General features: G+C 46.6%; 1 protein-coding gene across 2 annotated transcripts in view; it reads left to right on the top strand.

Moving 5' to 3' along the window:
* Positions 1-14,089: 14,089 nt before the first annotated feature.
* The window catches only part of REPS2 (RALBP1 associated Eps domain containing 2), a 236,594-nt gene continuing 225,249 nt past the window's right edge, over positions 14,090-25,434 (top strand). For both annotated transcript variants that reach the window (XM_049766790.1, XM_049766789.1), the window contains exon 1: positions 14,090-14,409. In XM_049766790.1, coding sequence (XP_049622747.1) covers positions 14,197-14,409 — 213 coding nt within the window. In that variant the 5' untranslated portion in view covers positions 14,090-14,196. The remainder of the gene's footprint in view (positions 14,410-25,434) is intronic.

The following is a 25,434-nucleotide window of genomic DNA, read 5'->3' as shown; positions in this document are numbered from 1 at the left end:
CCTCTTCTGGAACTGATTATTTAAGGGTGCCTTCTAACAGGCTATGTGAAAGACCACAGCCTTTGCTCTTTAGCTATTGAGTGTTGATGTGTTTACTAACTGCCCTTAAAATCAACTTAAATGATAATGTCTCACCTATTGGGAGCCTGGTGGAGTGAGGGAGACATATTATACTAATGGCCAGCCTGTTAGACTACTGATGATGGTCCAGGCAACCTGAAGGCATGGACGGCCCATGTGCATTTGTTTCCTTATATGTTTGTTTATCTCCTTGTATGTTTGTTAGTCTCAGTCTTTGCTGCCACCCTGGCTGGGCAGTTGAAGGTGCCAATCCTACAGACATTAGGCACTACACAGCTTCACTACATTTCCCAGACTCCTTTGCAAATTGGTTAGGCCACATGATCCAGTTCTAGCCAATGGGAAGCAGGGAGGAGTGATCAACCAGGATCTGGAAAGCCTCTTATGCAAACCTTCCAAGACCCCTTTTTTTCTAGCTCTGCTCAATAGCCTCTTTATTTTACTGTCAGAAACAGAGGATTTAGTGGAGGATGGAAGAGTTGCTGGATGTCTCTGAATGTTCACAGCCACCTTTCTCCATAGTCTCTTACTGGGCAGTGATATGAACAAATCATTTTTATCCTTACCTTATATTATTCAGGTTGACTTAGTAATTAACCTACCTAGAATTATTTGTCAAGTCCTCCAATTTTTTTCTTCAATTTTGGGGATATGCCCCTCCCATGCTCAGTCAGCGTTTACTGCTGGCTCTGTACTCAAGAATTATACCTGATGGTGATTGAGGGACTGGCCATCTGGGGTGCTGGAGATTGAACCCCAGAGTTGGCTGCGTGCAAGTCAGTGCCCTACTTGCTGTACTCTTCGCTCCAGTTCCAAGCTTTTACTTTTAAAAAATACATGAAATTTGGATTTTTTGGTAACATTTCAGCTTCCGAAATTTTATTTTTAGAATTCTTTCAATTTGATCAGTCATAGACTTTGCTCATCTTCATGATGACTGATTAACCAAAATTAGAATGTTGTCTTTTATTCCATTGAAACAGAAAAAAATCCCTTTAAAGTATGTTAAATTATTGTTTTTTTGTTTGTTTGTTTTTGGGCCACACCCGGTGACACTCAGGGGTTACTCCTGGCTATGTGCTCAAAAATTGCTCCTGGCTTGGGGGACCATATGGGGAACCAGGGGATGAAACCACGGGCCGTCCAAGGATAGTGAGGGCAAGGCAGATGCCTTACCACTAGCGCCACCACTCCAGCCTCTATTGTTGATTTTTTTAAGTACTATGTTGTGATCATGGGTGTGGTGTTGGAATTAGGTGTATGGGAAACCACCAGTAATGGTATTGTAAATCAGAGAATCTCACTATAATTTTTTTAAACCAGAGCTATGTGGAGAGATAATACTTGTCTTGCACACAACCAACCCAATCAACTTGGGTCCATCTCTGGTGCCACAGATGATCATCTGAATCCCACCGGGAAGGACCCCTGAATGCAGAGCCAGGAGTAAGCCTTGAGCAAAGCTTGGTATGGTCCCCTGCCAAAATTTTAAAAGGCATTATGAAATGTATGGGGGAGAGCCCAAGGAATGGCAAGCATGAGGCCTTGAGTTTGATCCCCAGTGCCACGGAGATGTGCCCAACAGGGTCTTGGAAGTTCAGCTCTCTGGTACCTCAGGTGTGACGATAGAAATTGCAAGGTCAGACCCACCACAGACAGGAGTATTCTAGTACTGCAGCTAACATAAGCAGATACCCAAAGAGCACTGTAGCTAAAGGTGTGTGAGCACTCACGTCAGAAGTGCATTGATCACAATGGCCCCCACTAAGCATGTGTGCAAAGCATGACCATGAAACGGTCTGAACAGCTGGTAAGTACCACAACCAAGGATGTATGTGATTCCCAGCCACTGTAACAGCAGCAAAGGAGAGAGAGAAAAGGAGATAAACAAAGAAATACAGGGTTAGAGTAATGAGTATCCAAATTCCTGTGTAGAGAGAAAAAAAATCAGACAGAGGTGGAGAGATAGCATGGAGATAGGGCGTTTGCCTTGCATGCAGAAGGTGGTTCGAATCCCGGCATCCCATATGGTCCCCGGAGCCTGCCTGCCAGGAGCGATTTCTGAGTGTAGAGCCAGGATTAACCAACCCCGAGCGCCGCCTGGTATGACCCTCCCCCGCAAAATCAGACAGCTTGTTATTGTTAACAGGTAGTTAGAGAACTGTGGCCTGCAGTTTGACATAACTATTGGGTTTTCTCTGGGCACAAAAAGCTTTCTGACTCTTTAGGCATTCCTAGGACTACCAAAGGCTTAATTCCCTGGAGAGAAGTTAATTGTTTGCTTTTTTACATAAGAAGGCAGCTGGCTCCATGGAGCAGCAATCTGATTGCTTGAGAGCAGCCACTTTCTCTGTTGTTCAGTTGCTTGTATCAGAGGATGAAGTTGGCATAGGAAGGGAGAGGACATGTGATTTCTGTCCCTCTGTCTCTCACACATATATGCAGCGTATCATTCCACACACTTTCTTTTTAAAATTTCTTTAATCATTATTTTTTGTTTTGGGGTCACACCAGACAATACTCAGGGTTTAATCTTGATTCTGCACTCAGGAATTACTCCTGGAGCTGCATGGAAGACCATATGGGATGCTGGGATGGAACACAGTTTAGCTGCATACAAGGCAAGTGCTTTTACTGCCTGGCTGTACTATTGCTCCGGCCTCAATTTCACTAACTTTCTTTTTGTTTTGTTTTGTTTTGTTTTGTTTTGTTTTTGGGTCACACCCAGCAGCGTTCAGGGTTACTCCTGGCTCTGCGTTCAGAAATCACTCCTGGCAGGCACGGGGTGGGGGTGGAGGAACGACCATACTAGATGCCGGGATTCAAACCACCGTCCATCCTTGACCAGCTGCTTGCAATACAAACACTCTACCACTGTGCTATCTTCCCCAATTCCACTAACTTTCTAAACTGAATTAGGAGACTCATTTCCTTGTAAGGCTCATTGTCCTTAGTGTTTTCTCTGGCACCCAATGATGCACGCATATCTCTTCACTTTTTCCTAACTGTGGAAGGGATTCATTACTGCTGGAGTCGAACCTGAGATTCAGATTGGATCTGTGGCACAATTAGGTTGCTTGTGTTAAAGAAAATCTAATAATTGGGGGGCCCAAGTGATAGCATAGCAGGTAAGGAAGGCATTTGCCTTGCATGCAGCCAAGTCGAGTTTGGTCTCCGGCATCCCATATTGTCATCCAAGCCTGTCAGGGGTAATTTCTGACCGCAGAGCTAGGAGTAACCTCTGAACACTGATAGGTGTGGTCCAAAACAAAGTAGTAATAAATGTTTGGGACCACATCTGGCCATGCTCAGGCTACTTGGTACATACATACTGGTATGTATGTCTCAATCTTGGCATTGCTGAGGGAACAGTTGATGACATGCAGAGGAACAAACCTGGGGCTCCTGCACGCAAAGCAGGTGCTCAACACTTGAATCATCTCTTTGGCCCCCAGGCTGCCTCTGATTCTCTCCAGCTCTCAGAATCTACAAAACAGACCCTTACTTGGAAGCTGGGAGAAAATGGCTATCTTCTGCCTGTAGGTTCTGCAAGTGGCCACAGAGACTAACCTAAATTAAATGTGGAATGGGGAAGAATGTTGTGTATGTAAACATTTTATGAGATTATTATGTTACTGACCCTACCCTGATCGGTGATTGTGCCCTACCATAGGGTGTGACCTGGCATTCTGTCCCCACCCTAGGGTGGTACCTGATTCTGCTTCCACCATTGGGTGGTATCTGATCCCACCATTGGGTGGTACCTGGAAGGCAAGGAGCTTTTGGCTGAAACTGATGCTGAGGCTTGGACTTCAGTCTTGTCCACCGAATAAAGCTAATATTTCCACAAGCCGGCTGAACAGGGTGGCAGACGAGTGCTCCGAGCTGGAGGGGAAAGACCTCATCCTCTATCCCTCCATCAGTTAACCTCTTCAGGGGCTGACTTGCAACAGGAGAAGACAGGATTCTGCCTTAAAGGCAGTGAAATCCAGAATGAAGAGAGAGAGAGACAGAGACAGAGACAGAGACAGACAGACAGACAGACAGAAAGCAGGGAGAATTCCCAATGTTCCTTCAGCTGAGAGTAGAGAGCAAAGTTTGCCATGAAAATCTGGGCCCAGGGAATAGGGCCCATGGGTAGAGTGTCCCCCGCTCTCAATTTAATTTGCTTTATTTAAAGAGTATTTGTATCACATAGTTGACATAGTTGATCATAATACATTTGTTTCTAGGTGAGTGTAAAATTATTTAAAAAGAAAAAAAATATTAGAAAGAAAAAAGAAGAAAGAAAAAAAGAAAAGAGCACAACAAGAAATTTTGTGAAAATTATTGTGTCTCTAATGATGTCATCAGTCATTTTCAGAAGGGTTAGTAAGCTCTCATTGTTAATTAGCCATTCTGTTACTTCACTTGTTTCTGAACATTAGGTAGCTTCAGATAGACAGTGATATCTAATTCTAAATTGGTGTGTTCCTATGGGAATGATAGTATTAAACAAAAATGGAGTCATCACATGGCTGCAAATGTGGCAGAACAGTTCAGGAATTTCAAGCACTCTTGGCAAAACTGCAGCTTTTGTGGGATGTATATTTGGCTGCTAGGTCTTCCAGAAGTATGAGAAGATTGGGGGTGGGGTGCCTAGGAGTGCCCTTTCTTCACTTCTAACTAACCAACCAAACAAAATTAAAACCAGCCCTGGTGTTAATCGAACGTCAGTCCCTTAATAAGTACGAGTCAGAGGTCACCAGTTCTTTAGTTTTGGTTGATAGGTATTCAATTTCAATTTCAGGGAAATGCTTGAAGCTTCAGAGATGCCAAAATGGAATTCTTCAAATAACTCCCTCAGATGACCTGGGAATCTGCAGCAGGTCTATAAATATTGGGGTTCATACCTGAGAACAGGGGCCATCAAGACAGCTTGATAGTAGGCTAGACAGCAGATATTTTAGGCAACAAGTATGCTCTTATAGAATGGAAACCACTGTGGACAACACAGAGGTGAACGGATGTGGCTGAGTTCCAGTAACCAAGTGGGACTGTCATGCATCCTGTAATGGTCTCAAGGTTCAGAAGCACTAATATTTCAGCCATTAAGAATATGTAAGATCTATTCTTGGCTCACGAGCTACAGAAAACCAGGTAACAGGTTAATATTCCAATCTCTGCTTTAGAAAACTATTCCTTGGGGCCGGAGAGATAGCATGGAGGTAAAGGCGTTTGCCTTGCATGCAGAAGTTCAGTGGTTCGAATCCCGGCATCCATATGGTCCCCTGAGCCTGCCAAGAGCGATTTCTGAGCATAGAGCCAGGAGTAACCCCTGAGTGCTGCCGAGTGTGACCAAAAAAACAACATCAACAACAAACAAACAAAAGAAAACTATTCCTTGCACTGAACTTTTGGAGCCAGTTATCTGTACTGGCTTATCTGTATCTAGCTTTTGCTGCTAGATTGCTAAGGAAAAGAAGCTTAACTTTAAAATGACCTCTGAACTAGTCCTGAAAATATTATCATTCTGCTTTTCCTGAACATAATAGAGCCCAAACACTCCTATGGCATAAAATGACAAAAATGTACAAGGAAACACTTGTTTAGGGGCTGGAGAGATAGCATGGAGGTAAGGCGTTTGCCTTTCATGCAGAAGGTCATCGATTCGAATCCCGGTGTCCCATATGGTGCCCCATGCCTGCCAGGAGCAATTTCTGAGCATGGAGCCAAGAATAACCCCTGAGCACTGCCGGGTGTGACCCAAAAACCACACACAGACAAAAAAAGAAACACTTGTTTATTGTCACCAGTAAGGATGCGTGTTGCTACCTCCTGCGTTTCCTTGGCTCATTGATAACTATGTCTTCTAGTTAAAAAAGTATTGTATAGTGGGGCCAGAGATATAGCACAGCGCCATTTGCCTTGCAAGCAGCTGATCCAGGACCTAAGGTGGTTGGTTCGAATCCCAGTGTCCCACATGGTCCCCCGTGCCTGCCAGGAGCTATTTCTGAGCAGAAAGCCAGGAGTAACCCCTGAGCACCGCCAGGTGTGGCCCAAAAACCAAAAAAAAAAAAGTGTTGTAGAAATAGAGACCAGTGCTTGGTATTCCTGAGAGAGTCCTGAAAACGTTAAAAAAAATGCATGTGAAGTAAATATGACAGCCAGATGGATTCTCAACTCATTTCTCTTCTCTATTCTAGTCATTCATTTTGAAGTGTTCAGTCCCTGAGCATTGACGCCAGGGTTTAGACATTCAAGCCATGCTCTCTACCAGAGCACCAGTTTAAGCCCGGATAGAAAACATTTTGAAAATATCTTTCATTTGGAGGGAGGTACACCTCAGTGCTCAGGACTTACTCCCAGCGTTGTACTCAGAGATCAGTCTTGGTGGAGCTCAGGGACATTCTGGGATGCCGGAAATTGAACCTGGGTCACCTGTGGCAGATGTAGCACTTACCCACTGTACCATTACTCTGGCCCTGAAAAATACCTGGTGGGGCTTGGGGGGGGGATGGCCCAGTGGCGTGCAAAGGTGATGCTGTGATGTCTATCCGGGGTCCCGTGTCACTACTAAGTGTACACACAACTATGTCCTGGGCAAGCTACAGGGTCCTGCCCCCCAAGCCCTAGGCAGTGCTTTTTACATAGGCCACTGGCCTTTCGCTCCTAGCCCTGCCCGTCTCCCTCACCCCTTAGTTCCTTGGCGCCAAGGCTCCGTGAGACTCCGTGGCTTCTTCCTCTCTTGCAGTCTCTCTCCCCTGCACAGCATCAAGCCTTTCTGCTGGATTCCAGGCTCATGGTTTTCTCTCCTCTCTAACTCTCATGGCATTTAGCCTAGGGGACACAATTTAGCACTTAATTACATACTGTCTGCCATTGTTTTTATCTGTTGTGTGAATTTTGTGGTTTCTAGTGAGGATGCAGACTCCTAGTAAGCAAAACCTCTTTTGTATAGTTTTAAATCCTTTCTAGGATTCCAGTAAGGACACAGTCAGTATTACGGGTACTGCATAGAATTTTTTTATCTTATATATATATATATATATATATATTAATATAATACATAATATATATAGCTTTGAAGGACCACACCCAACTGTGCACAGGGTTACTCTTGGCTCAACACTCAGGTGGTGGTCGGGGGACCATAGGGGATGCCAGATATTGAACCTGGGTCTTTCTCATGCAAGGCAAGCGCCTTACCCATTGTGCAATCTCTCTGCCCAAAGTCTTTTATTAAATAGGGGTCACCATGAGGGGGTCAGTGTGGTGCTGCGGGTCAAACTTAGGACCTTGCACATGTGAAACATGTGGTCTGCTCCTTGAGTCACCTCGCTGCCTTCTACTGAGACTTTCTGTCTATGTTTGCAGTATCTGGCACTTTTTTTTTGTGGGAGGTTTGGGCCACACCCAGTGACGCTCAGGGGTTACTCCTGGCTATGTGCTCAGAAATTGCTCCTGGCTTGGGGGACCACATGGGACACCAGGGATCGAATTGAGGTCCATCCTGGGTCAGCCGCATGCAAAGCAAATGCCCTACCACTGCACTTTCACTTCGACTCCAGTATCTGGCACTTCTTTGTTTTTGTTTTTGCTACAGCTGGAAGTCCGAAGGTTTTAGTCCAGTGTTTGGCCCAAATGTCTGACACTTTTGTAAGACTCTGTCAACTGTATTCAACTGAACTGAGGGGCCCAGCCAGGAACTGCTCAGGGCTATAGTGCCTGCCTTGTAGGTCTGAGTTGATCTCTGTCATCTCTTGCAAACCAAGCATGAGTGAGTAACGCTGCCATTTGCAAACCATGGTGGCACAATAAATGTGTGCAAATCCTGGATCATTGCAACAACAAAGGGAAGGGAAGGAGGAAAAGTAAAACATGAAAAGGAAGCAGTGTTCTACAGACGCTGAGCATATCACATCTTCTCTGTGTTCCTCTTCTCCCTCTTTGATCTCACTTCCCATGTGCCACGTCAGCTTCGAAATCCAAATGCATATGTTTTTCCAGCCCACCTCAAACAGTTCCTCGGAGTGTCGGATGAGCTGCTGTCGCTTGGAGAGTCTCTAACTCATTCAGGTGCCATAGATCATCCCACCTCCCATTGCTTTCTGAAGGAGTCCCAGGGGAAGTTAGACTTTAATGTTTTCCCATGGAGAATGGGTCTCTTTGTCATGTTTCCTGGAATGATGGGTCTCTCTCAGGGAAGCTCGAGAAAAACTGGAAATGGAGACAAGAATGAACATGATTTCTCTGTTTTCCCACTTGCCAAGAAGATCTTAGAATCATGGGAAAATGCAAAGGGGTTAAGATATTAAAATGCAAATTCCCAAGCTAAGTGAGTCTCTCCTGCTCCCAACTCAGCTATTCTTTCTGTACAACAGTCTAGGAGGTGGCTTCTATTGTTCTGTGTGCGTAAGGGGCTGCATATAGGCATAGAACCCAGCATCTCATGCTGGGAAGCTGCTGTTTAGCCATGTGCCAGCCCAGCTTACTGAGATTTTAGCTCGCCTGGCGCTTCTGGAGCAAAATGAAATCATAGTGAAGTGCCCAGGACTTTCTGCCTGTGGACTGCATCCTCTTCTCCATCTTATTTCTTCAGTTTCCATAAGGGAAATATTATGCTGTGCATGATTATGAGTTGACACCATCTCTGTCCTCCCCGCCCTGACCCACACACACACACACTTTTTCAGTCCTTACCATCTGTTGCTGCTTTGGCTTTTTGCTTCCTGTCTTTAGCCTTTACTTGAGTCAACCACAATACCACAGGATATTAATCATCAGTGGTACTTCTCAAAATTTGTTCATTTTGTTGATATTGATATTAAAACTACTTAGGAGGAGGGAAAGTGTTGCCAATATATTAAAACACAATCTAAAGCAGGGGTCTCAAACTCGAGGCCCGTGGGCCGCAAAGTGCCCTCCATACAACATTTTGTGGCTCTACCCGAGAGGAATCTTTTTTTGTTTTGTTTTGTTTTAGTTGTTTGGGTCACACCCCCCAATGTTCAAGGCTTACTACTGACTTTGCACTCAAGGATCACCCTAACTTTGCCTCCTGTGGCCCCCAGGTAAATTGAATTTGAGACCCCTGATAAAGCGTAGCTTTTGGGGATCTTCTTATTCTCAGGGGGTTCAGGTACCCCTCCCAGAGAAATTTGGCCAACTGGCAGCCAGTTAGTGTTGGGGACAAAGGATGAGGCACTCCCATAGTTTTTGGTGTTGGGACTATGAGGAACAATTCAGTTGGGGTCTCTAGGGAGATACTGGGCGGGCTGGACTCATGCAGATCATATGGCCCTGACTATAGAGCTAGACCCAACCTTAATCCTTAAAATACATTTTTGGTCTTTGGGCCACACCTGGCAGCTCTCAGGGGTTATTCCTGGCTCTGTGCTCAGAAATTGCTCTTGGCAGGCTCAGGGACCATATGGAATGCCGGAGATCAAACCTGGGTCCATCCCGGGTCAGCAGTGTACAAGGCTACAAGTGTACCCTACTGCTGTGCTATCACTTCCGCCCCCAAAATGCATTTTCTTTAGAATTTGGAGAGTCCATGGATTCTGGATTGCTATGTTCTCCACTTTATTTAGTATTTGTAACCAATGTTCAACACAGACTTTACATGTACCAAGATGAGCAGTTCCAGTAACTCTCATTTTATTTATATTTGTTCCTTTAGTTTGAGCTCAACTGATCAGTTTATTAAAAATGCAGTTGGGGGCCCGGAGAGATAGCACAGTGGCGTTTGCCTTGCAAGCAGCCGATCCAGGACCAAAGGTGGCTGGTTCGAATCCCGGTGTCCCATATGGTCCCCCGTGCCTGCCAGGAGCTATTTCTGAGCAGACAGCCAGGAGTAACCCCTGAGCAACGCCGGGTGTGGCCCAAAAAAACAAAAAAAATGCAGTTAGGGGGGCTGTAGGGATAGTACATGGGTTAAGTTGCTTCCTATTTAAGTTGCCAACTCTGGTTTATTCCCTAGAACTGTATCATACAGTCTTCCAAGCACTCTCAAGAGCAACCCCTGAGCACAGGGTCAGAAGTACACCTTGAGCACTGCTGGGTAAAGAAAAAGCAGATGATAGGACAAATATTGCTCAAGTATTTTCGTGGTATGGGTAATAATGCAATTCAGAAGATGGAAAATTCTGTCAGGACAAATGGGACTTTTTTTTTGGTTTTTGGATCACACCCGGTGGTGCTCAGGGGTTATTCCTGGCTGTCTGCTCAGAAATAGCTCCTGGCAGGCACGGGGGGGGGGGGGGGACCATATGGGACACCGGGATTCGAACCAACCACCTTTGGTCCTGGATTGGCTGCTTGCAAGGCAAACACCTCTGTGCTATCTCTCCGGGCCCCAAATGGGACTTTTCAATGAAAAATGTCTAATGGCGACATAGAATGATATGAAGTGATATAATGATGTTAAGTCACAGGTTCATATCAGCCTGACCCTGAGTGAAAAAATATAGTGTATCAAATAGAAACAAAGGAACCCCATATAATAACAATGTAAACCAATCAAGAAACCTGTTTTGCATTCAGAAACATAATTTTTACCAAGAATACTCCTGGCTCTACACTCAGAAATTACTGCTGGCAGGCTCGGGAGACCATATAGGATGCAGAGTACTGGACCTAGGTTGGCTGCATGCAAGGCAATGGCTCAGCCCCAATTCTTACTAAGAATTTTTAACTCTAGGGAGATAATCTAGGAGCTAAAGCAACTGCCTTCTTGTTGCTGATGTTTATCCCATCCCTGGCATATAATCCACCAAGTACCACCAGAAATGACCCCAGAGCATAGACTCAGGATCAACTCTTGAGGTGATCTGGGTATGATCCAAATGCCCCACTCCCCACCCCAAAAGAAATTGTAACCATAGACAATCAGGATGGTGATTTCTAGTTAGATATCTATCTTTGAGGGCCACAGTCAGAGTTCAGTAGGTAGAGCGTCTGCCATGCACACAGCTGACCTGGGTTCAATCCACATGTGGTCCACTGAGCACTACCAGGAATGATCCCTGAGCTCAAAGCCAGGAGTAGTCCCTGAACACTGCCAGGTGTGGCCACAAAAGAAAACAAACAAAAAAAGAACCTCAATCCCAGAATTTAAAACGATTTCTGCTTGGTAGCATCCCTTGGCATCTATCCATAGCAAATGCACATCCTTTCTGGAATTCATTTCCCTTCAGGATATCCATTTCTGACAAATATGAACACAGTTCTCAGTGTTCATGTAGAAATAAAGCATCATGAATAGATTGAGACTACAAAAGACCTTAGATAATGGGATTATCATCTGACCCTAAACACTATGTAGAAAAATACAAGCTAATTTATAAGTAAGCAAGGAGGGACTAAGAAAAATGACCAGATTCATTTAAGAAACTACTAGCATTTACAGAAAAATAAGAAGATTGCATTTAGTAAAGAGAGAATTTGAATTTGGAAACTGGGTAATTAACAGTAAAGAAGAAATTGTAATGCTAAAGCACAGCAGAACTCAAAGATAAGAGACATGAAAAATAAAAATGTCTAATAGGGCCCAGGGGAATAATGCAATGGCTTAGAACGCTGACTTGAATACAAATGGTTGCAGTTTAGAACCCTTGGTGTTGAGGGCCCAGGTTCCATCCTAAGCACTGGGTGCCACTAGAATCTCTGGGGATGGACCTAGTGTTCCTGGGCATTGATTGGTGTGATCCCACAACAATGAATAAAGAGAGGGAGTGGAGAGACAGAGAGAACAGTAGGTAGGGTTCATGCTTTGCACACAGCCATTCTGGGCTCCATCCCTGGCACCACATAGCCAGGCATAGGCCAAATACCAAAATCAAAATAACAAAAGACAGATAGTTCACCAAAGCATGCTTTGCATGTGGGAGACCCTGGTTCAATCTCAACACAGCAGGGTTCCCCCAAGCACTGCCTGATGTTACCCCAATACCAGTCCCAAAATTTCAAAGCAAATTCTTTTTCTGGGGGGGGGGGGGTGGCACACCTGGCTGTACTCAGGGGTTACTCTAGGCTCTCTTCTCAAGGATCATTCCCAATGGTGCTTGGATGACCATATGGGATGATGGAGATCAAAGCCTAGTTGGTCATGTGCAAGGCAAACACCCTATCTGCTTATTATCTATCTGTATTACTATCTGTATTATCACTCTTTCCCCTTAAAGGCAGATACTTTTTAAAATTCTTAAAGATTCTTTTAAAAAATTCAATTTTCCTTCTTTTTTTAATTTTGGTTCACACCTCAGGACTCTGTGTTCAGGGATCACTCCTGGGAGGCTTGGTGTGCGAGGGATTGAACCGGGTCAAAACATATCCTTGGGGCCCAGAGAGATAGCACAGCGGCGTTTGCCTTGCAAGCAGCCGATCCAGGACCAAAGGTGGTTGGTTCGAATCCCGGTGTCCCATATGGTCCCCCGTGCCTGCCGGGAGCTATTTCTGAGCAGACAGCCAAGAGTAACCCCTGAGCAACGCCGGGTGTGGCCCAAAAACCTAAAAAAAAATCCTTATAAAAGAGACCATGTGTGTGTGTGTGTGTGTGTGTGTGTGTGTGTGTGTGTGTGTGTGTGTGAGAGAGAGAGAGAGAGACAGAGAGACAGAGAGACAGAGACAGAGACTGAGAGACAGAGAGACAGACAGATGGACAGCTCTAGGTTTTTGGTGGTGGTTGTTTTGGCCACATCTGGTGGTGCTCAGGGGTTTCTCCTGTCTCTGTGCTCAGGGATCATATCTGCCAGTGCTCGGGCAACCTTGTGGGATGCTGAAATTTGAACCCAGGTTGGCTATATGCAAGGCAAATGTCCTAATTGCTGTGCTATCGTTGTGGCCCAAGAGAACTCTTTGGGAAGGTAAAGCAACATGAAGTTTTTCTGGCATTGGAAGTATTGTGGCACGGCAGATAATTTTCTTCCAAAGATTTCTTTTCTGGGATGAAAAATGACTAGAGCATTAACTGGGAGCATAGGTTAGAACAGGCATTTAAAAAAATAGTGTTCTGGGAAACCATCATTAACAGTTCTGGAAATCACAGAAGCACAGTCAATTAAAAAATGTTAAAGAAGACCTGAGAGATAGCATGGAGGTAGGGCATTTGCTTGCATGCAGAAGGATGGTGGTTCGAATCCCGGCATCCCATATAGTCCTCCGAGCCTGCCAGGAATGATTTTTGAGCAGGAGTAACCCCTGAGCGCTGCTGGGTGTGACCCAAAAAACAAACAAACAAACAAAAATTAAAGAATTTTCAGGGAAGGGGCCCAAAGGATAGTATATGTGTTCTGGAATCTGGAATTTGCTTTGTGTGATTCAACTTAGGGTTCCATGCCCCAAACTTACACTCCAGTTAACTGTGCCCAACTGGTCTTTGGGACTCGACTGCGCTAGGATTAAGCAGTGACCCGTGTCATTCCCTAGTCCGATTCGAGTTCAAGTGTGAGAGCTCCCTGACCAAGTGGGCCAACCTAGATGCCACCCTGAAAGCTATGGGTAGTCACTGGCATCCCTGCTCTCTGGCGCTTTCTGGCCTCCAGGTTTTTCAGTCCACAAACTATGGCTTTGGAGAATGAGAAGCTTTAACTTTACCGAGCCTTATCTTTTTTGAGGGTGGGGGTGGCGGTGGTGACAAGGTGCAGCATGCTGCCGGCGCCACTCCTTCTGTGTTTTAGGGTGAAAACACCGCAGTCCGGCTCGCCCAGTGACAAGCGCCGTGCTCCAGGTGCATTTGGACCCCCCCACTTTGCCCAGCTCCGGCGGGGAGCCCGGGGAGGGCCTGCGGCGCGGGGAGGGTGCGGATCATCGCGGGTCGCCCTGGCGTCGGGGCGGCGCGGGGCCAGCAGGTGACCCGCAGCCGGGCGGTGGGCGCGGGGACTGAGTTACCTGGCGCGGGGCGGGGCGGGGGCGGGGCCAGGGGCCGTCCGGGCTGCCGATTGGCCAGCGCCACGCCTGTCTCCATGTGCCGTGCGGCGGGGGCACAACATTCAAGCCTGGGGGCGGGGCTGGCGCCTGCCGGGAGGAAGCGGCCGCGCGGCAATTGCGGGCTCGGGGGCGGTGGCGGTGGCGGCCTTGGCCGTGGAGGCGAAGGTGTCCCAATCGGGTCGGTCCACCGGTTCCCCCTGCCTCATGGAAGCGGCGGCGGCCGGCGGCGGCTCGGGGCTACTGCTGAGTGAGGGCGAGCAGCAGTGCTACTCCGATCTCTTCGCGCGCTGCGCCGGCGCCGCAGTTGGGGGGCCCCCAGACGCAGCCAGAGCCGCTCTCGGCGGGGCCACCGCAGCCACCGGCCCGGTGGCCGATCTGTTCCGGGCCTCGCAGCTTCCCGCCGAGACGCTGCACCAGGTAGGTCCCCGCGTCCCCCGCCCTGGCGGACGGGAGGTGGTGGGATCCCTTGGGCACGGAGATGGAGTGGGGTGGCAGGGCGGCCCCCGGGGATCCGGAGACCTTGGCTAGGTCGCAGAGAAGGCGCCTCCCTGCTGGAGACGGCGGCGACGCCCTTGTCCCCTGAATCCTGGGGGACACTCGCGTCCTCAGCTCCGCTCCGGGGGTGCGCTTCCCTGGCTTCCTTCCCGGGGATGGGGCCCCTCCTTCTCCCCTCCCGCACCACTTTCTGGGGGCTCCGCAATCCAACAGACCCAAAGTTTGTCCAGTTCTGCAAGTGCTGTTGGTTTGGGCCGGTGTCTGCTTTAACCTTTGCTGCCCGCTCGGGCCCCTGCTCGCGGGTGGATACTCCAGGTGCCTCGCTGAGATCTGAGCTGAAACTGGGGGTGACCGTGTCTGGGCGGGGGTTGCGCGCACTGCTCTCTGCATGGGCTGCAGAGCCACAAATGTTTACTTTGTCTCTCTAGGCAAATGTGCCCACGAACCGTTCCGAATTAAGCTGTAAAGGCAAAGGGACAAGTTGCAGAACAGGAATCCAGGCAGGGGGGCTGTCTGTCTGTTTCGCTCCATGCCAAGCTTCCGGTTGGTTTGGGGACTCGACATGAGACCAGCCGGTCTACCGTGGGGGACTGGGGACGGGTGGGTGGGACTCCCCTAATTCCCCAGCTGATCATGATGTGAACTTGAAATCGAACCAGAAAGTGCCAGTGGACCCCCACTCTTTGGAGCTGCTGCCTCTACCTGGGCAAGGCTGAAGCTTAGCCCCCGGCAGACTCTGGTTTTCTTTGGTGTTTTCCTTGGATCTTGGACAAAGTGATGTGCACTTTGCCTTTGAAGGCCGCCAACACTTCCTGGTGAGCAGAATGTTAATATCAGACCCCGAATGTGAAATGAAGTTTTTCCTCAAAGCAATAGCCACTATAAAAAAATAGAATATTGAGGGCGGAGAATGCTAGACTCCCCTCCCAGTGGTGCCAGGCCGCCTTGGGTGCTAGTTGGCCCTGAGAATAGTGATGTGGAGCTGATGGTTTGGATTCCAGCAATACAGTGCTTGGGGGACCACCACGATCACCCCACACAGCCTGTGGGGCCGCCCTAATGGTTCTGATGGGGAGGCACGAGTTTCTAGGATCAAACCCAATGCCTGGGTCATGTGATTCTCCGGGATTACTTCAGCTAATCCCGCAACTGCACAGTGGTATTTTATTGGGTGGGTTTCTTGGGACACACCTAGTAGTGCTTAGCGGCCGTACCAGGCTGTGTGATCAGGGGTGACCCCTTAAAATGTCAAGGATTGGATTGTGGTTGGCAGGATGCAAGGCAAGCATCCTTTACTTCCAGTACTCTCTCCAGCTCCCCAATGACATTTTACTGTCATTTCTTTATTTTGGTCTATGGTTCTTTGTTCAGAGACTACTCCTGGCAGGGCTTAGGGAAACCAAATATGGTGCTGGGTTCGAAGCAGGGATTTTTCGGGGTAGGCTTTGAGCAAGCTGCTATACTTTCTCTGTAGCCCCCAATTACCCACAGTGGCATTTTAAAATCTTAAAAATCTGGAGTTGCCAGGGAATTCTGAGGAGTTTATGGTTCACTTGCAGGAGGTATTTCTTTATCACTTTCGACTGAGCATGCAGTAATTTCGCCACTCTAAATAGCAGCCGGAATTTCTGAAAACGTGGTTCGCATTCACAGACCTTCCCCTGGGTTTTGGCCCTTCAGTCCTTGATAGGTAAGACAGCTGTGCTACTGCTTTTGAGCAGGTGAACTGGACCAACAACGGTGCATGCAAACACACAGACTGACCATTGAGCGCCTCAGTGTCCCCAGTGTCTCTAGCATAACAAATATATTACAGTCTATTGGTTCTTTTCTCTTGAAAGATGAATAAGTGATCGGAGTCGTTATAGCAAATCCCTGTCAGGTGCACACCTGTTCAGGTTTTTCTTTCTTTCTTTTTGTTTGTTTTGGGCTACAGCTGTGGTACTCGGGCATTGCTCCTGGCTCTGCACTGAGAAATCACTGTTGGTAGACTTGGGGGACCATATGGGATGCCAGGGATTGAACCTGGTTGGCCACATGTAAGGCAAACACCCTACACACTATGCTGTTGCTCCAGCCTCCTGTTTAGACTCTTTTTTAATTTTTATATTATTATTATTATTATTATTATTTTATGGTTTTTTGGGTCACTCAGGGGTTACTCCTGGCTCTAAGCTCAGAAATCGCTCCTGGCAGGCTCAGGGAACCATATGGGATGCCAGGATTCTAACTACCGTCCTTCTGCATGCAAGGCAAATGCCCTACCTCCATGCTATCTCTCTGGCTCCTAGACTCTTTTTTTTCTCCCCTGTAGACTCTTATTTTAATATAAAATCTTTATTTTATTGTCAGCTGGACATGGGCTGTGGGAGGCGAAAGTGGACACATTCATGTGTTGGCTATGTTGTTTGGGGGCCACAGCCAGTGGTGCTCAGTGTTTAGTCCTGGCTCTGTGCTCAGGAAACCCTGTGTGGTTCCAGGGATTGAACTCAGGTCCGCTGTGTGGAAGGCAGGCACCTTCCCCTCTGTATGATCTCTTCGACCTTATGTTGCCTACATTGGTTGATTCCTAAGGGACTGAGCGGGGGGGAGGGGGGGGAGTTTTGCTGGGAACCCATCTTCCTTGGAGGTATAAATGAGTCAAGAACCCCAGGGCACAGTGCCTGTGCATGAATGCTGGGTGATCATGAATGATTCTGGCTATCTCATTGAAGCTACTTACAGAAGGCTGCTCTAGCAGCTGCCCAGAGGGAAGACCCCAGAAGTTTGCTTGAAATTAATCTCTTTGAGTACTGAACTCCCTCATTCCGCCTGACTTTGCACTAATCCAATTTTCTTCGCACAGGTGAAAATGAAAATCCTGCACGGGGAAGTATAATCGGAAGAGAGTGAGCCAGCCAGTGGCTGGTTTGTGTTTGCCCTTGTGCCCACACAACAATCCCCTCAATGGGCATTGCTTGGGAGGGCAGGCATTCTCTCAGACAGATGGAGACTTTTGAGTCTTTCCCTGTTGAACAGGAACCTGTAAGTTCCAATGTAAGTGGTTCAACAGGAATAGCTGCTCAGATCATGGAGGCACATGCCAGCCGGTAGTTTCTATGGTAACATCCGGGTTTTCTTCTTAATAAACATACAATTAAGATTACCCTCGTGTTCCAGGAAGGGTGGAAATTTCACCTGGAGTAAACATTCCACAAAATTATTTTCATTTGGTCTCATCCATGGGGTGTGAAGACAAAACGGCACGTGTGTAACTGTTTTGTGGAAGTTAACTATGGTAAGAAAAATGGTAATAGGATTTTAGGGTTGCAGTCAAATTGAAGGAAAGGAGTTGGGATGGATCTCGAGTGGTAGAATACCCACCTGGAATGTATGAGGCCCCCTAGTTTGAGTCCAGGTACTGATGTCATCCCCTCTTTGCACTGACAGGCGTGAGCTCCAGCACTACCAGGCCCTGGTAGCCCCGTACTGCTGTACTGAGTATTCACAAAAGAATTGAGAAGATAAAGCATTCCAACGTATTCCCTAGTCTCATAACACAGCCTCACCCATTATCAACGTCTCCCACAAGTGGTACCATTTTCGGAAACTCACGGACTGATATTGACACATAATAGTCACCCAAATTCTTACTTGAACCTGGGTTTGCTGTTGGTGGTGCATATTCTGTGTGCTTGGACAGATAGTGACTTGCACCCACCATTGTAGCATCAAAGAGATTTTTTCTTTTTTGGTTTTGGGGCCACATCCAGTGGTGCTCAGAGATTACTCTTAGCTTTGCACTCATGAATCACTCCAAGTGGGCTTGAGGATAATCTGGTATCCCATATGGGATATCAGGGATTGAATTGGGGTCTGCCTCATGCAAGACAAGTGCCCTACCTGCTGTACTATTGCTCTGCCCCCCTTAAAGAATATTTTCACTGCCCTAAAAAGCTTTGTGCTGCTGATTCGTGCCCCCATTCCCCATCCTGGGCAGCCACTGATCATATTACTGGTTACATGTTTTTCTATGTTGTATATGCTTGGAATAATATAGTAAGGGGCCTTTCCAGACTGGTTTTTGTTCACTTAGTAATAAACACTTAAGAGTTTTCTATAACTTTTTAGAGCATTATGGCTCATTTATTAATTCGGAACATCACTAAATTGTCTGGTTTCATCAACTGGAGGAATTATTTTTTTTAATTCTTTTTTTGTTTTTTTGGGGGGCCACACCTGGCAGTGCTCAGGGGTTACTCCTGGCTATCTGCTCAGAAATAGCTCCTGGCAGGCACGGGGGACCATATGGGACGCCGTGATTCTAACCAACCACCTTAGGTCCTGGGTCGGCTGCTTGCAAGGTAAACGCCGCTGTGCTCTCTCTCTGGCCCCTGGAGGAATTCTTGATTACCTTTAGATTTGAGTGATTATGGACAAAATTGCTATGAGCATCAATGTGCACCTCACTTGTTCCCATGTGTGTACGTTTGTGTGCATTTGCAATGCCAGGGATCGAAGTCAAGGCCTCATGTGCAAGATTCACACTCTAGGGGCTGGAGAGATAGCATGGAGCTAAGGCATTTGCCTTGCATCAGAAGGATGGTGGTTCGAATCCCGGCATCCCATATGGTCTCCCGAGCCTGCCAGGAGCAATTTCTGAGCATGGAGCCAGGAGTAACCCCTGAGCGCTGCCGGGTGTGGCCCAAAAACAAAAAAACAAACAAAAAAGATTCACACTCTAGCACATTTGTGGCATCCTAATTTTTAAAATTACTTTCCTTTTTTTTTTTTTTTTTTTGGGCCACACCCGGCAGTGCTCAGGGGTTACTCCTGGCTGTCTGCTCAGAAATAGCTCCTGGCAGGCACGGGGGACCTTATGGGACACCGGGATTGGAACCAACCACCTTTGGTCCTGGATTGGCTGCTTGCAAGGCAAACACCACTGTGCTATCTCTCCGGGCCCTAAAATTACTTTCTTTAAACACTGTGGTTACAAGGTTGTTAATAATACATAGATACAAATACATAGATACAAAGTTGTTTATTATTGAGTTTCAGTCATACAATGTAAAATGCCCTTCACCAGTGCACATTTCTTGCCACCATTATCTCTAGTTTCCCCCCTACCCTCTCATCATCTGCCTTTAGTGTAGACGCTTATTTTCTTCTCTCTTTCTCCTTCTCTCCCTCTCTCTTCCTCCTTCCGCCCCCCTCTTTTAGACACTGTGGTGTGCAATATGGATATTCTTCAAAAATCTAGAAATTTAACTTCCGTATGATCTAGCAATTTCACTCCTGGGAAAATACCCTAGAAACCCTAAAACACAATGTAGAAAAGCCCTCTGCACTCCTGTGTTCATCACAGCACTATTCACAATAGCCAGAATCTGGAAACAACCAATATCTCTGAGAGCAGATGAGTGGATAAAGAAACTATGCCACCTTACATTTTTGTTGTTTGTTTGTTTGTTTGTTTTTAGGTCACACCCGGCAGTGCTCAGGGGTTACTCTTGGCTCTATGCTCAGAAATCACTCCTGGCAAGCTCAGGGGACTATATGGGATGCCGGGATTTGAATCACCTTGTCCATCAGCATCCAAGGCAAAAGCCCTACCGCTGTGCTATCTCTCCGGCCCCACGTATTTTTTTTTTGGTTTTTGGGTCATACCCGGCAGTGCTCTGTACTCAGAAATCACTCCTGGCAGGCTCAGGGAACCATATGGGTTGCTGGGATTTGAACGACTGACCTTCTGCATGGAAGGCAAATGCCTTACCTCCATGCTATCTCTCCGGCCTGCCACCTTACATTTTTAACTAAGGAGCATGGTGCTTGCTGGATCATATGGTCAGATTATGTGTAGGTTCAGGGCCAGGGAGGGAGTACAGGGTCATGCCTTGCACATGGGTGACGCAGGTTTGAACTTCAGTACCACATGGCCTCTAAATCGTTTCTGTCATCCCCAGTGGGGTGACTGTGATGGTCCCCAACACCACAGGACTTTAGAAGCACTACATCTTTGGACTCTAAAACCAAAGCATGCTCCTGGTTGGCTGAGTAGATATACATACATGTACACATAGTGAATACTATGCAACGGTACGAAGATTTGCTGCACAGGAAATTGGTGGGCATTTTACTAAGAGCTAGAAATCAGGAAGGACAAATATCAGATCTCTGCCATCTAAGGAATAGAGAGGTAAAAAAAAGTATAGCCAGGTCATTCTGGATAATGGTGAACCCAGCCATTGAAACACAAAGCCGATGGCCAGGCAGTGGGATGAAGAGGAGCAAAGAAGACCACACGAGAGCAGACACAGGGACAGTGTCTGACATTGTGGATACAGTGGTATGCTGGCAATAGTCATTTTCTCTATTGGACATATGGACACCTTAGACTTCTCACTCACTACCTGAACTGCAACACATCAAAAGAATTATTTAAAAATTCCTGCCTGGGAATTCTGGGGGCTGGAGAGCTGTTCAGTGGGTAGGGTGTTTGCCTTGCACCCCACCTGGCTTCAATCCTGCCACCTTATATAGGCCTCTGAGACCACAGGAGTGCTCCTCGAGTGCAGAGCCAGGAGGAAGCATCTGATCAAAATCAAAACAACAACAACAAAAAAAACAACAACAAATCCTGGCCAGGGACTAGGGAAACAGATCCGAAGCAAAGCACAGTCCTAGAATGTGCAAACCTTGAGGCTGATCCCAGCATTGCATTGTGGGGCGTGGGGGGGGGGGAACGGCGAGATGGGGATGTGAGCTGGTATGGGGAGCAACACTACTGGATGCGACCCTGTTTGCTCTCAGCATAGCTTTGGCTTTGGGGGGGTGGGAACACAACATGCTAGAGATAAAAATAATACCTGCCCATGGCCCCATCTCTGGGTCTCTGGGGAAGAAGTCATCGTGAAAATTTTTCCTCCAATTCTCTGATGCAACTGTTTTCATCAATACACAAAACTTGAGGTGAAAGGTTGATGTTTGGTGAGCATTAATCCTATTGCTGGATCACCAATGTACATTTTTGGTTTGTTTTTCAGCTCCTCTGGGCACTGCTGGAGGGCTACTCTCCAGCATAGTGCTGGGGTCACTCTTTTTTTTCCTGATTTGTTTTTGTTTTGGGGCCACACCTGGCAGCGCTCAGAGGTTACTCCTGGCTCTGCGCTCAGAAATCACTCCTGGCAGGCTTAGGGGACCATATGGAACGCCAGGATTTGAACCACCGACCTCCTGCATGAAAGGCAAACGCCTTACCTCCATGCTATCTCTCTGGCCCCAACTCTCTGGCGGGGTCACTCTTGATGATGCTTTGGAACCTTGTGCAGAGATGAGCCTGGTTTCACCCTTTTGAGCTGCCGCTCTACTCTAGTCAGAACATTTTTTTGGCCACATCTGGCTGTTCTCAGGGTTTACTCCTGGCTGTGTGCTCAGTAATTACCCCTGACGTGCTTGGGGAGGACCATATGGGGTGCTGGGGATTAAATCTGAGTAAGCTGCCTGAAAGGCAAATGACCTACCTGCTGTTCTATCACTCCTGCCTCATCAGAACTTTTTAAAATTTTTGAGTCACACCCATTGGTGTTCAGGGGTTTCTACTGGCTCTGTGCTCCAGAATTATTCTTGGCGGGATTAGGGGACTATATGGAATACTGGGGATCGAACCCGGGTAGGCCACGTGCAAGGCAAATGCCTTACCACTGTACTTACTTACTATTACTTACTATTGCTGTAGCCCCCAGAACTATTTTTTTGTTTTGTTTTTGGGCCACATACTGTGATGCTCAGGGGTTACTCCTAGCTCTGCGCTCAGAAATCGCTCCTGGCTTGGGGGACCTCGGTCTGTCCTAGGTCAGTCTCGTGCAAGGCAAATGCTCTACCGCTGCGTCACCAGTCTGTCCTCCCAGAACTATTTTTTTCCCAGAACTTGTTTTTAAATGTAAATAAGACATCATCAACATCAACAACAACAACAACAAAAATCCAACAGAAAATGTAAATAATCTGCCCCACTACTCAGGGATTATTCCTGGCTCTGTGTTAAAGAATTACTCCTGCCAAGGCAAGCATCTTCCCTGCTGTGCTACCGCTCTGGTCCCCATAACCTACTTTATTAACTTTTGATCATTTCAGCATATTGAAAGAATAACAAGAAATATACACTTTTTTTAGCCACTTTTTTGTTTTTGGGGAGAGCACATCTGGTAATGCTCAAGGCTTCTTGGGGTGCTTTGGGACCTTCTGAGGAGTGTGGTTTTGAACCCAGGTCAGCAGCTTGCAAGGCAGACCCCTGACTCAAAGTGCTTTTTCCCCCAGCACTGTTCTGTTTTCTTCTCTTAAGAAGAATGATAGCAGATACTGAAATTTCCAAAACATTGTCTGCTTAACAGGTGGACATTTATGTAATGGCTATTTACTGATCTGATCTGCTACAGAAATATTTCTGGGGTGCAAAAGTAGAGAATTAACTGGAAAATAATTGTGTAGCTGTCACTCAGCAGAAAAAGTCTAAGAGCACAATTAGGGTGAAAGCTTCCTGTGGCCTCTGCTTTGGTTCTCTTCCCCTCCCTCTCTGGCCAGGCCTGGTGGCTGTTCTGGGATTTTGTGCACCTGATTGGGATTGGACAGTTTCTTTTTTGTTTTTGTTTTTGGGGACATAGCCAGTGACACTTAGGGGTTACTCCTGGCTTTCCACTCAGAAATTGCTCCTGGCTTGGAGGACCACATGGGATGACAGGGGATCAAACTGCAGTCCGTCCTAGGTTAGCACGTGCAAAGCAAACGCCCTACCTCCTGCGCCACCGCTCCGGCCCTTGGAAAATTTCTTTAGATTTTTATTTCGTGCATGTCTGTATTTATGTAGTATGTGTATTTTTTCTTTTCTTTGAGGGGGCTCACTCAGGACTGCTCAGGGGAAATTATGTCAGGCAAACTCGGGATGGCGGGGATCAAACCTGGCTCGGCTGTGTGCAAGGCAAACACTGTCTGCTGTGCTGTGGCTCCAGTCCCAGTGTGCATATGTCTTTGAAACAACGCATTGCTATGTGATGGTTGAGTGAAATGAACAGTGTTATGATTTCCCTGTTGTGGTTAGATTCACCCTGGTTGACCTAGGACACTGTTGATGTCTTCATTACCTTTGCTTACAAGTGACTCATCGTTGTGGGGCTGGAGAGATCTTTATGCCCAGATACATTAAGTGGCATTTTATTCTTGTTTCTGGGATATGCCTGGCAGTGCTCAGGGATCACTTTTCGAGTGATCGTGTGCTACTCTAGGGATCAAAGCAGGGTTGCAGGCGGCTGAAACTTTGGCTTGCAAGGCAAGTGCCTTGTCTTTGATCCTGCCTTTGGACCTCGGTGGTATTTTTCTCTTTTTATTGAAGCATTTTCGACCATGAAATGCCTTCAAATTGGGCGTGTCATTCATTCAGTGGTAGAGCTCAACCTTGCTTGTGTGAATTTCCTGCACAGCAACCAACAAAATCCACACACAAACCTTCATCGACTGTAAAATGCACCTTGATTTTCTTGAGTGATAGAAGACCTTTGAGCTCATTAAGTCGACCTTCATGGTTTTTTTCTTAATCGTTTACTAAATGGAAAACTGGAAGCAGACAACTAGATAGAAACTACATGAGAATCCTTTGCACTCCCATCCCTGCAGCTCCCCTCCTCATCCCCCAGCCACTATCAGTGGCCATTTCTCTGCCTCTCCAATTTCTCCCCTCTGTCAGCCCGAGGCAAGTCTCAGACATTATGATTCCCAGAATTTATATTTATTTTTAATTGAGTCACTGTGAATGAGTAAGTTACAATCATATTTATGATTGAGTCTAAGGCTTACATTGTTCCAGCGCCAATCCCTTCACCAGTATCCACTCCCCTCAACCAATAACCTCTGTTATCTTTAAGGAAGGAGTCTGAGGGCAGTGTGGGGGTTAGATAGTGGAGGTACTGTGGGTTCTGATCAAAGGGCCAAACAGAAGGACGACTACACACGAGCAAGCTGGAGGCAGTTCTGAAGGTAATGATGTTAAGAATTGATTTAGGAAAAATAAGGGAAACCAATCGGAAAATGGCAGAAAGGTGGGATGTTCGTAGAGTAAGGGCTGGAAACACAGGATGGCTTGGGATGTTGGCCTAGTTTTTTTACTCAGAACTAGACACTGCCCTACTTTAAGGGCTTAGAAAATTGGTTTTCAAGAAATCTCTTGAATTAGTTCACTAATTATTTGTAATTTTTAAAAAAAACTTGGTATCTTTCCAAGTTTTTTCAAACTTTTTAAATCTAAAGGCAAATACCTACTGTATATAAAATATTTCATATGCCAATAAAAGATTAATGGTAAATGATTGATATAATAAAATATAATGAATGTATAAATTAAATGACTATATAAATAGATATATTTAAAAACTGTGAGGGAGTCCTTGCCTGGTAGGCCTAGAGAGTCATACGGTGCTGAAAGTTGAATCCAGGGTCTCACCTGCAAGGCATTTTGGGCCATGGCTGAAGCCTCCAGCATCTAGGATTCATTTTATTTTGGTCATCATTACACAACTATTCATGGGCAGCTCTGTCTATTCCTGTTGCCCTAGCAGAATGTTACAGATTGGCTGTCTTATACTTTTGTTTTGTTTCTGGGCCATATCTGGCTATGGTCAGTGGTTTCTCCTGCCCCTACATCCAGGAATCAGTCCTGGCAGTGCTTGGGGGACCAGATGGGATGCTGGGAATTGAACCCGGGTTGACTGTGTGCAAGACAAGTTCCCCACCCACTGTCCTATCGCCTTGGCTCCAGATTGGTGGGCTTAGAAACAACAAATTGATTGTTAACTATTCTGGAGGTTGGACATCCATGATCAAGGCACTAAACTGGCTGCTTTCTAGGTCTTATTTTTAAAATTTTGGGCCACATCCGCCTGTAATCAGGGCTTACACCTGGATCTGTGTTTAGGAGTC

The sequence above is a fragment of the Suncus etruscus genome, chromosome X, assembly GCF_024139225.1.
Source record: "Suncus etruscus isolate mSunEtr1 chromosome X, mSunEtr1.pri.cur, whole genome shotgun sequence".
NCBI classification, from domain to species: Eukaryota; Metazoa; Chordata; class Mammalia; order Eulipotyphla; family Soricidae; genus Suncus; species Suncus etruscus.
This window is presented reverse-complemented; position numbering and strand designations above follow the sequence as displayed.